Genomic DNA, 12,889 nt, shown 5'->3' with positions numbered 1-12,889 from the left:
TCACTTCTCATTCATGTGGAAGTGGATGAAAGCGTCCTCTGAGGCTCCGTCGCCAGGCAGCCACCACCATGGCCATTAGTGTCCATTCATTAGAAACGCCAGCCCAGCGCTCCCAGCTGAGTCACTGCTGAGTAAGCGTTTAATTCATGAAGTTCCAGGCTTTTCAACAATACATTGAATAAATGAGAACTTTGTGTGATGTGACGACCCCTCCCTTCCACCATGGGTCTGTGTCCTGTTTTCTCCTCAGTTGTCTTCCAGGATGTTTATCGGCCACTGATGGGCGACACCTGAGCTTTGGGTTGGTCCCAGCTAAAGGCTGCCCCTCTTCTTTGGCTGTATGCCTCTCCTCCCTGCCTCCTGTTTATATATTTATAAATAATGATCATAATAATAATTAACTTTATTTATCGTTTTTCTTTAAGTTACAAAGTAATTTACAGAAGAAAAAAAACAATTGATAGTATAAATATAATTTATTAATTAATAAACAAAAATGACAATAAAAAAATTATAAACTTTATTTATATAGCACTAATCAAACTCATATATATAATATTTGAAATATTTAAAAACAATTTATAAAACCATTTGATTTAAAAGCTCCTTTTTTAAATGTCTTCACTTTGTGGGCTACTGTTGTCTCTAGAGCCTCTTTACTGTTAACATCATCATCATCATCATCATCATCATCATCATCCTGCAGCTTTTAAAATGTGGCTTCATGGTCACATCTCAGCGCAGCAATCACTGAATGTATGAAGTCAACAAACAACGAGGCTTTCAAGTGCAGTTCACTTCCCCCTCGGGATTATTTTTTGTTCTACTTCAGTACATTTAGATTCTGGAATCTGCAGAAGTAAAAAATACAGCAGAGCGAGTGTCTTCGCCCACACACACACACACACACACACACACACAGATGCCCTACAGACAGCACAGAGTTTCCACTCCGTCTGCTCAGACTCTTCATGCACTCTAATGGTAATGATTACATCATGGTGTGTTTTTCATATTATTACTCAGGATGTGTTTGATCCAATAGTTTAGAGCTAATAATCAGCCGTCAGTGAGGGAACAGGAGGAGAACACTCCCTCTGCTGGTCCGTCACTGTGCTGCACTTTAATAACTTTAAACACTTTCAAGTGCTGATGGATCAGATGCGACAGCGTTCAGATATAAGTGCATGTCCTCTATTGAACAGCCTCTCTGTGACTCTTTGATCCATATATTCAAATCAAAATGATTTATTACTGCGTATACAGTAAATTAATTCACAAATATAACTGATGTAGATAACTTGATAGTTTGAATTTAAATATAAAGCTTAATGAATAAATAAAGGAAATAAAATCAAAGCAGTATTGAACGAAAGCTTTTATATTAACAGTTAACAGTTTAAAACATTAGAAAAGAAACCAGGAGGAAGTTTTTTTTGTGATCAAAATGTAGTTTTTTAAATTTATTTGGTTTTTACTTTACTTACCAAGTAACTTCACTGTGTCCTTCACACTTATATTGCATTTTATTTATTAGGGTTATTGTTATTTTGGAACCATTTTTTGCTGTATATATATAGATATATATATATCTATATATATATATATTATAATATATTTTGTACAGCCCAATATCACAAATTTGCCTCAGAGGCTTTACAATCTGTACACATGTGACATCCTCTGTCCCGGGACCCTCACATCGGAACAGGAAGAACGCCCCAAAAAACCCCTTTAACTGGGAGATAATGATAATCCATCCATCCATCCATTTTCCTCCGCTTATCCGGGGTCGGGTCGCGGTGGCAACAGGCCAAGCAGGCAGACCCAGACTTCCCTCTCACCGGCAACATGTTCTTTAATAATGATAATGTTTAATAATAATGTTTATTGTTTCATATGCGGAGTGATTTCACTTATTTTCCATCTTAATATTTCCTTGTTTTTATTTAAGAATAAATATTTCATGTCAGATGTTTTTGCATCTCACTAAGCTGCAGTGCACCTCCACGTCTCTTCAAAGAGTAATTCATGTATATATGTTGTACTCCCTCTCATTTGTTTTGTTTATTCGTCTGGTCCTCACAGAAGGAGAGTGACCAGCAGATAAGGGTCCAGGTGGACGGCAGCCTGACCACCTTCACCCAGACGGGCCTGGCAGCCGGTCAGGAATACACCGTCGGCGTCACCGGAGACATCGACGGCAGGAAGGGAGCCGAGAGTTCCACTGAATTCATGACCCGTGAGCTGTCCTTATTTATTCCTCCTTCCTATAAATGAAAAATGTATTGAGACTATTGAGGCCATGTTTCATGGTGCATAACTCACCTCACACGGCGGCCATTTTGCTACGTCATGCTGAGGTCAGGAGGAATCCCTCGAGTACAGTCTGGGAAACTAGTCGGTCTGTATATCTATGTTGAAGTGGTCCTAACATTTGACTTGTGTAAGCATAGTGTTCAAACATCGAACCATGGGACAATAAGTCTGTAAAGATCCAACAAAAGAAATACAGCAACTGGATTGGAGGTTGCATCCACAATGTTGAAGGAAAGTCCGCCGACACGTTGCTATTTGACATTAGCTGAGTTATGTTGGCAAGAAGATAACGTAATAGTGGCTAAGTTATAAGGAATCAATGCCTGACATCAGATGAAAACGGCTGCCGTGTTCTAGAGCTTCAATACAAGAATATTGCTGTAAATATCTGCGTTGTGAAAAGCCACATTCATCAAATATGGCAGATGCTGAAATAATGAATACATTGCAGTTGACAGTTATGCATACAAATGTTTAAAAGCACAGTTTCTAGTAAGATAACGGTGCTTCTGACTAGCCCATTGGCCGACGTACACAGCTTAAATCGCCCAAACTGTCAGAGTTTAAACATTTCCATCTCGCTGCCTTTCCTGTGAAAGATGTTGTCTGTGGCAGCTGCAGGGCGGCTGTGAACGGCACGTTTTGGAGGTTTGAACTGTGAGTTCTGGAGAGTTAAGAGGAGGTGCTAAATCTGCAGAGTAAATTTAATTTAAGTTTATCTACTTTCCACCATGGAGTCACTCCCACAGCTACATGTTACCTGGCAGAATGGAGGATGTAAAAACTGTTCTTCGTCTTCGTCTTCAGTCACCCCCGGTCCCTCCAACCTCCGAGTCGTCAAGACGACATCCACGTCTGCGGTGGTCCAATGGGAGCAGTCGCAGGGTGAGATCGACAGGTACCGCTTGACCGTCACGCCCAACGACGGAGCGGGGAAGAGTCAGGAGATGACGGTCCCGGCTGGACAAGACTCCGCCCACATCCGGCTGCTGGAGGCGGGGCGTTTGTACGACGTCGAAATGGTGGCGGAGAAGGGAACGAGTCGGAGCAAACCAGCAACCAATCAGGTTACACCAGGTGAGTAGGAACAATGTTCCTCTCAACTATTGACATCGATGAACAATCTTATATTAGCTCAAAAGATGTCACAATAGTTTTCAAAATTCAAAACAGTGTTGTTTGATTTAAGAAAACTCCTCTTTTCTTTTGGGAAAGTTTCCACTACTACTCCTTGAAAACTCGAGCATCAAATGTGGATTAATCCGCCGCTGAAAATAGTCCCCAACAAATGCACTATTTCCTTCTATTTGTTTGATAAAATACTACGGTTACCAGCTGTTTAAGAAAATTATATTTGCGTTTTTCAAGTTCTACGTCTTCAGTAGGAACAAATGGGCTTGGAGCTGAGAGCCACATGACAGGAAGTCAGAAAGTATTACGAGACGGACTAACACATTGTTGGTTTTGGTCTTTTTAATGTGATTTGTAGGAAATCTAGAATAACAACAGACTCATCCTTTACGTTTTAAGCTTGGTCCAATGTCATTTCGAGATTGAAAAGAAATCTCCAAAACAAGCAACAATCATGTCCATGCTTAACATTAATCATATTTCAATTTTCTCCTTGCAGGTTCGACATGGATCCTACTGCCATGAGTTGTTTGTTTTCTTTTGCAAAATAACTGACAAACTACTGTTAATCAGGTTTCCTGAAAAGTATCGTAATGAATATTAAAACTGCTTTTCTTCCTTTACTAGATGTGAGCTCTTCTGGATTATTAACAGCAGTAGTGTATGACGACCTTAAAGTTGAATCCAAATGCTTACTCCTTTCACATCTTTAGGGAAGACTTTTCCAAGGGTTACCACAGCAGCTTTGACGCTAGCACCTGGACAAGATGTTGGCGACGGACACCAAGAGTTTAACCCCTCGGCTGAGGTTCACGTCTTTGACCAACAGGGGAGGAGGGAGGAAGTGAAAGTCGGAGGTATAGCTGGCCCTAACAAAGACTCCACAACCTCTGTGATTGCAAGAACTAAACCTCTGGTCAGCAAAAAGATGGGAATAAATGGCACCATGGCCAAAGTCACAGAAAGGTCTGCATTGTACAGGAAGCCAAATGTCTCAGGCCCTTTCCGTTTAAACACAACCAGAGTCGTATCTGGATGGAGACAGTTTGGCCCAGGCTCTTTGAAAAAGCCCCCGGTGGGGCAGAAGAAGAAGGCACCAATTGTACCCAAAAAACCTAAACCAGGTGTCCCCACTATCAGAGACAGGACAATAGCTTTGTCTATGAGAGGCCCGGATGTGGAGGCATCAAGCACCAAGAGGAGGGTTGACAAGAATCCAGCTATAACGTCTGGGACCGATTCAGATACAAACAGACAAAGTAGCTCCGAGGAACCAACCGTTGATGTCGGCTCCAAAGAACAACCAGATGTTGGCAAGACAGGCCAGGGAAACGACACTGCTCCAGTGTCTTCAGAGCCAACTGGGACTGTTCGAAGCCAAGAGAAGAAATGTATGAACAAAGTCAAAGTGACACACATTAGATTACCCCATCGGGGCAGAGGCAGTGGGTATAGAGGTGATGGAACTGCGCTGGTAGGAAAGACACCGGGTTCAGATCAAGGTTCCTCTGAAACAGATGACTTGAGACCCTCGTCTGCAGAGACGGACCGCGACAATTCAACAGATCCTTTACTCAAACTCCTGACGGACACTTTTGACAGTTTGAATATCACATCTTTTTCTGTTCACCTGTCCAAACCATCAAATCTCTCTGTTAATGCAGAAACAGCGAGCAAGCAGATTTTAAGGGGATTGAGGCCATTGTCGCCATCCTTGTCCTGGTCATTGCCTTCATCAACTTCACATTCATCATCATCAGCACGGTCATCGTCCTCATCCTCTTTATCATCACATTCACTTGGTCCATCTTCATCAGCAGCAGCTTCATCACCACCACATTCATCATCGCATTCTTTAGGTGAACCGTCATCATCATTGCCATCATCCCCATCCTCTTTAGCACCACCTTCACATGCTCCATCTTCACCAACAGCAGCGCCATCATCCTCACTAACACTGTTAATGTCATCCCCCTCATCCACACCGTCACCACCATCATCATCACTACCATCATTACCAAGATCAACTCCATCATCATCCCTTTCCAACTCAGATAAATCAGGTTCAGTTGGAAGTAAAGAACCACATGTTGATAACCGCAAAAGTACGACTGACGTTACATCACCTGAAGACAGAAAACTACCGCCCTCAAGACCTATTTTCCAACGCACACCTGCAAAACATGGATACGTACGTCGTCTGCGCCCAAACTTTGCATCGTTTCAGAACAGAACCCGTCTAAATTCAAGAGTTCCTCACCATTTGACTCCTCGTTTGAACCTCGTCCCGAAAGGAGAGACAGAGACCAGGCATACATCCACGAGTGAATTATCGTTTTCACCATCTTCATCTGCCTCAGAGGACTCTTTAGTTGAGGTAAATTCACCAATAAGGGGTACGAGTGGAGACAAAGATCGGGCAACTACAACTGCATCCTCTGGAGTTGAACAAAACCAGGAAAAGATGCCAACTGGAAGAGGACGAATCCCAGTTCACCGTCTTCCTCCAAATGGAGGATACCTGCTGCGTCGTCCAAACTTTGGAGCTCTTCAGAACCGGACTCATCCAAATTTGAGGCTGCTTCCTCCGCCCTCTCGACCTTTAAATCCTGCATCAGATACAAGGTTAGACCAGGTATCTTCCACTGAATTGCCAGCCACTTCTTCTTCTCCTGTCTCCAAAGAATCCTATGGAACTGAAGATACAGGGCCAAAAGTAGGCAAAAATGTAGACAGAGTTGGGACAAGATTGTCCTCGACAATCATGTCCACTGAGTTCAATCAGACCATCAGAGGAAGTGGAGTGCCTTCCTCTCATCGCCCCACTAACAAAGGTGGTTACATCCGTCAGCCGCAACTGTATGGTGGACGTTTCCAAAACAAAACCCGCACAAACCTGAGACCACCTCAACACCCACATAAGGGGCCCATGAGGAAGTTTTTCCCAAACAAAAGGCTAAATGGAGGCAATACTGTTGGAGGTCAAATTATGCAATTAGAAAAGGATAATACCCCTGAAAACCAATCAGGAGGGCAGGATGCCACCATGCCTACCCAAGGAGTCCAAATTAGACAATCAGGAGAACAAGACACTGCAGAAGTAATTCCACATTCCCAAATGGATGGCCATGATGCAACCATCAGACCACAGATTAATGAATTAGAAGGGTGGGACAATGCTCCGATCCAAACCCCTAAATCTGGAGGAGAAACAACTAGCACCCCAGATTCAAACTCTGACACCCATAAAGAGAAAGTCAATGCTGGCAAAAACACTGGAGCTATAAGTCGAGGTGGACTTAATGTCAAACAAACTTCCTCCGATTCAAGACATGAAGCCCCGAGACCAGTTCCACTTCCAAAGCGCCAACCACCATCAAGAGGTACAACCGCACAGCATCACGCCCAGATAAGACGCTACAACAGTGGGAGTAAACGGAGAGTGGAAACAAAAACAAATAATACCGCAACAAATTTGTTTGACAGTAAACCCGAGCAGACAAGAAGTGTTGATTCCAAACCTACAACGGGATCAGATGGATCTTCTTCCGGAGTCACAAGGGAACCTCTGAACCACGTGGGAGTGACGAACCGGACCTCTGATGGATTTACGCTCATATGGGAGTCACCGGAAGAGAAGTTCAAAAACTTTGTGGTGACAAGCAGAGATGTTGGGAAAGATGAAGAAAAAGAGAAAGAGGGTGGCAATGAGGAGGAGGAAGCGAAGCATCATCCAACTGAAGAAACAGAATCCGAAGATGAAAATAGAGTACCTGAAAGTGTCTCTGCACGAGGTCAAAGGATCCTAAGCAGCATAAAAGCCAAACCTGTAGCAGGAAGTGACAAAACCTTCAAAAAAGTTCTTCCTGGTTCAGCTCGCTCTTTCCAGTTTGAGAATCTTCCTCCTCAGACCGAGTACACCGTGACCTTGCTTGGAAAGGGACCCGGCCTTCTGTCCAGACTACACAAGCTTGTCATCAGTACAGGTACAAGCCATTGTGACAGTGGACCATTAACTGCACAATGCGACAACATTACCGTCAATGTTGTGAAGTCCTCTACAGAAAACTTGCTCATTTCACCTCGCACCATCACCTTGAAATTAAAAAAAAAACGCTCATGCACACATCTTGTATCTTTACATGTCTTGTGCTGATTCAAACCAAAAAAATAATTGTTAACTAATTGTCAGTCGTGTTGGGTATGACTGGAAATGTTTGCTCGCCCACTAAATGCTTCCTCCATGTCCATTTCAAGAGCTTAAGTGCTGTGGTGCTCTTGAAAACTGTAAGCTCACGATTTACAGGTTCACCCCATGTCTTATTTCATCACTAGTTTGGTGACGACGTAACCTCTTTTGTTTGTTTTCAGTGGATCTTCTTCGAAATTTCAATCAAGTGATTGTGTTTTGTGTTAATAATGCTCTGTTTGTGCACTCATTCATCAGCTTTTAATGAACATTCATGAATTAGCAGTCATACATTATAATAACAACACTCTCTCAACCATAAACTCGGTTATTTGATGTCAAACCTCAGATGTGCATTGACAGTTTGTCACATTGTTAGCCAGCCAAGTTGTGCACTAGATAGCTTGTAGATGCAGGTTAGCAACATTAGCATGATTTTCCCTTAGCATGTTGGCTAACTTTGTTAGCTTGCAAACAGTTTGTTCATCATTTGATTGATTCTAAGTTCTATACTTGAGCACTAAATACTTCTTCAAGGAAATTAAACCTCTACTAAGTTTCCATCCAAATATTGAGCAGATGTTATGCAAATAAGCAACAATTTAAATAAAAACAAGAAGCAAACTTCACCATGTTTTTTGAGTTACCTAAACTTCACCAAACATAAACTATACTTTGTGTTGGAATGTAACAAAGTACATTTGCACAAGTGCTGTGCTTGAGTACGAATTTGAGGTACTAGTACTTTACTTTACTATTTTCTGAAAAATTGTACTTTTTACTTTGCAGCAAATATTTACCAGCTTTAGTTACTTTATAAATTAAGAGTTCTTCATACAAAACACATGAACTTGTAAAATATAACAATATTTAATATAATATTTTGATGTAGATTTAACTACTGAACAGTATATTTAAGTAAAACTGAAACAATTAGTGGGTTGACAGAAAATTAAGTAGCAACTATTTTGATAATCTTTAAACTGAAATGTTTAGCAAAAACTTTTACTTTACTTTTTATACTACAAGAACATTTTCCTGATAATACTTGCATACTATCCTGAAGTAACATTGCATGGCTTTACTTGTAATGCTATTAGTACTTTTGAAAGGAAAGGATTGGTTTAAGTTATATTAAAGAATGTTAATACTTCACCACCTACTATACTTTATTTGCAACCCACACATCTTTTTAAAATGTTGGCAGGAAACACACAAACAGCTACAAGCCACATTAATAACTGCCTTCAAGGACTGCAGACTGGCAGCACACTGAGAACTATATCCTCTTTAGTGAGGCAGCTTTTATTTTACCTGAGTTGACATCAAACGAGAGTTCAACAGTAACAACATAACAACACAATTCATTCACTGCTGCTCTGGTTTTCTCTCATTCAGGGTAAGCTAACAGCCAGCTTCATTGACACCCCTTCACCTCTCACCCCAACCAGGGTAAGACCACGGCTGGTCTCTGTACGTTTGGTCTGTCTTCACCTCTCAGATCCACGTTTCAAACAAATACTTCACCCACAAGATGACCATTTGTATATCAGCTACTCACCTCGTGTTACCTTGAATTCTTAAAGAAAACCGTTTTTCTGTCATGCCTCCACGGTGAAAACTGAGGCTTCTTGATGAATTGACCTACGTTATCATGGAGCCCACACTGTCACTAACTGCACTCCCTGGAAAAATGTCAACGTTTTGGAAAAACAATAAATGGATTTCAGAGAGAAGCAGACAGAAGGTTTTACAATATGTGTTTGAAGGATTTATTGTGATTGATCGTGAAATACTTAGTTATGTTTGGGAAAAGATCGGAAAATACTTAGTTAAGTTTGGGAAAAGATCATAAAATACTTAACTAAGTTTGGGAAAAGATCGTGAAATACTTAGTTAAGTTTGGGAAAAGATCGGAAAATACTTACTTAGGTTTGGGAAAAGATCGTGAAATACTTAGTTAAGTTTACAAACTCTCGCGACTCGTGCAGAATAATCCAAGACTCATTAATCCAGTCATATGTTCACTACTTCAAAAACACGTTCATCTTTGGTAAAACCTTAACATTTAAAACACGTAGTGATATAGTTCTGATATAGTTCTGCTTTTGTTAAACGTGGCCTCCATTTACTTCAAATCATCAAGACTTTTCTCAGTGTTTTGAGTCTTCGTTCACCGTGGCGGTGTGAGAGAAACAGGGTGGGTTACTGATACACAAATAATAATCTTGTGAGTGAAATATTCTTTTAATCCCATGAGTTTACAAGAAAAGTAAAAATAAATGAAAGAACATATCAAAGTTTTAGAATTTCACAGGTCTGGGTGTTACCAAAAAGAGTCTTGTTCTTATTTTTAATAATACGATTGTGTAATATAATAAGATATTAAATGTGATACCCAGCACTTCTTAGTTGTTTTTACCTAAAGAATAATCCACACTATAGCAAGATTCAAAATCTGTCCCCGAAATTACTTCCCGGCGCTTTGAATCCTCTGACTGTGTCGGATTAATATCTGAATGTGTTTGTTTTCATTCATCTTCTCTCCCTTTGTGTTGACATGCTTCACTCCGGCCACGCTTTTATTTACAGGTTGTGAGTGACCAGCTAACTATTACATCTCACCATTCTTTCCTTCGCTGCTATCCAGGATCCATCATCTTGCTTTTAATTGTTGTATTACTTCGTGTCTGTATATGATTTGTATACTGTATATATGTTTGCACTGTACATATATACACTCAGACTCACCAGAGCACTAATAGCAAACGTGTGGATGAATAAAATAATGCTGAACAGACTGTTTTCACTCTGTTAGTGGCCACTTTTGTCGTCTTTTCTTGAAACCTTCACTTCTTTACTTCACCTGATGTTTCTTCTTCCTATTTCATAAGTTCTCCTTCATGTTTCCAGCTTTTCTTTTACTTCTTCTTCACTTCCCACATCTCCTTCCCGTGCTTTCATCCACCTCTCTCATGGTATTCTTCGTATCCGTTCAGGCCCGGAGCCTCCGACCGACATCGTCTTCAGTGAGGTGTCGGAAAACTCTCTGACGGTGTCGTGGACCAAACCCAAGACGCCCATCAGTGGTTTCAAAGTCACCTACACCCACACAGAGGAGGGTGAGAACTGACATTCATGTTTTATTTGATTTATTTAACAATGATATGTAACAAGTCTCTGTTATTTTCTCTTTCAGGACACCTCTGAGTTTATTATGGCTTTTACTTTTCTTGGCTACTTACCAAAGAGTCAGAGATGTAATGTTCAAATCATATATAATCCGATTTTTATATATATATTACAGTAATAGTACAGTACTTTATATTGTTTGAAGCAGAACCTTCAGTATTTGGATCAATGTGGAAGAATAACATTGTTTTTCATGCGCTGATTGATTTAGATATTCTACTCTGGGGCCAGAACACAGCCGAGCTCGCCGGCGTTCAGCCACAATTGATTAGAGTATCAGTGAATCTGCAATGTCCCGCACGTTTCAGCTTCCTTTGTGTCTGCAGGTGAGCCGGTGTCCGTGTCCCTGGACTCGGACGACTCCACCCTCGGCCTATCGAAGCTCTCACCTGGTTCTTCTTACGAGGTCAGCATCATCTCCGTCCTCGGACTGGACGAGAGCGATCCGATGAAAGACTTCGTCACGACACGTGAGTCCTGTTTTATTGTGTCTTAGCGGAGCTGCTCTTGGATGCAATGAGAATGTAACAAATGTTCAAATATGAAGCATCCTGTGTTTTCTAAGTGAGATGTCTTTACTTTAAAAACGCCCCTGCATTACTGCATCATGAGGTGTTGTTTTTCAGCAGTTATGAGAGTTTCCTTTTTTCTTTTTTCTATAAGATTCACTTTAAGAAAGTCAAGAGTTAAAATTTTCGTATTTCTATTTGTATCGCTAATTTACTTCAGCGGTATGAACCTAAAATCAGCACATTAACAGTGATTTAATTGCAATAAACAGATAAAACTACATAATGATGCTGATTTGTAGAAAATATGTGAATTCATGCTTCGTCAGGTCTGTAAGCAAGACGACAAGCAAACAACTTTTAAATTGTTTGTTTTCTGAATGGAGTTTGGATCCATCAGTGCTAGGCTAAGCTAACATTGAACGTAATCTAGGGATGAATTCGGCAGAGATCTTATTGTTTATACACGTATATTTATACACATAGTTTGAGTCTGGTCTCAAAAATACCACAAATATGTGACCACATACAATACTCTTCTCTCTGCTTTCTTTGTTTGTCTGTTTTTTTTGCCTTTTTTTGTGAATTCAAACAACGTGTCGTCATTCAGTAATTGTTTTATTTCTGGTGCAGATGAATAAAGATGATTCTCACCATCTTTATGTCTCTTTTAGTCCCCGACCCGCCGACAGACCTCCGGGCCTTAAACGTCACGGACACCAGCGCCTTGTTGTTGTGGCGTCCAGCGATGGCCGCCGTTGATAAGTACGCCATCGTTTACGGCGCCGGGACCGGTGAGTGATGTCATCCGCCCATCAAACACCCAAGAACCAGAACTTTATGTTTCTGCATCAGAATAGCTTCATTTCACAGTAATGTCTCATTTATTAATGTTGATGCATTAATGTGTTCATCACTGTAATGTTGCAGCTCGTACATGTAGAGCTCTTTTTCATATATATAGTTTATAGATTAATACAGATTCATCGATACAATACATCATCGTTTATTTCTTGATTATATTTTGTATTATTAATTTGAACCTGGAAAGTGACTAAAGTTATATAAACAATATTTACCGAGATTAAATTACAGATTTCTCTGGCGTTAAAAATAGTTTTTGGGATTATATAAATAAACAACAGATTATATATTATAGGTCTCTTAAGTTTTAGACATCTTGATGTGTAAAAGTTACATATTATACCTTTAATTACAGCAGAGAACCATAATAATGAAACTAATAATAATAATAATAATAATAATAAAATGTCTATGATTGATTGTTTCTGTGTGTTCAGACTCAGAGTTGAGGATCACCGTCTCTGGAAACGCAGCGGAGCAGCAGCTGAGCGGTCTGGAGGGATCCACCACGTACACAGTCACCATCAGCAGCCTGCTGGGCAGCTCGCAGAGCCCAGAGGCCTCCAGCAGCTTCACCACCACCGGAGGTCCACACACACACACTCACACACACTCACACACACACACACACACACACTCACACACACACACACACACACACACACACACACACACACACACACAC

The 12,889-nt window shown here is 40.8% G+C and overlaps 1 protein-coding gene across 1 annotated transcript; it reads left to right on the top strand.

Annotated features, from left to right (window-relative positions):
* Positions 1-2,027: 2,027 nt before the first annotated feature.
* Positions 2,028-12,799, top strand: LOC116400803 (mucin-17-like; the record flags this gene model as incomplete). Its single annotated transcript, XM_031878867.1, has 7 exons — positions 2,028-2,242; positions 3,127-3,396; positions 4,164-7,436; positions 10,639-10,761; positions 11,158-11,301; positions 12,015-12,134; positions 12,642-12,799. Coding segments are annotated over exons 1-7 (4,299 nt in total), but the record flags the coding sequence as incomplete, so codon positions are not given.
* Between the last annotated feature and the right edge of the window lie 90 nt (positions 12,800-12,889).

The sequence above is a fragment of the Anarrhichthys ocellatus genome, unplaced genomic scaffold, assembly GCF_004355925.1.
Source record: "Anarrhichthys ocellatus isolate YVR2014 unplaced genomic scaffold, GSC_Weel_1.0 scaffold207, whole genome shotgun sequence".
NCBI lineage: Eukaryota > Metazoa > Chordata > Actinopteri > Perciformes > Anarhichadidae > Anarrhichthys > Anarrhichthys ocellatus.
This window is presented reverse-complemented; position numbering and strand designations above follow the sequence as displayed.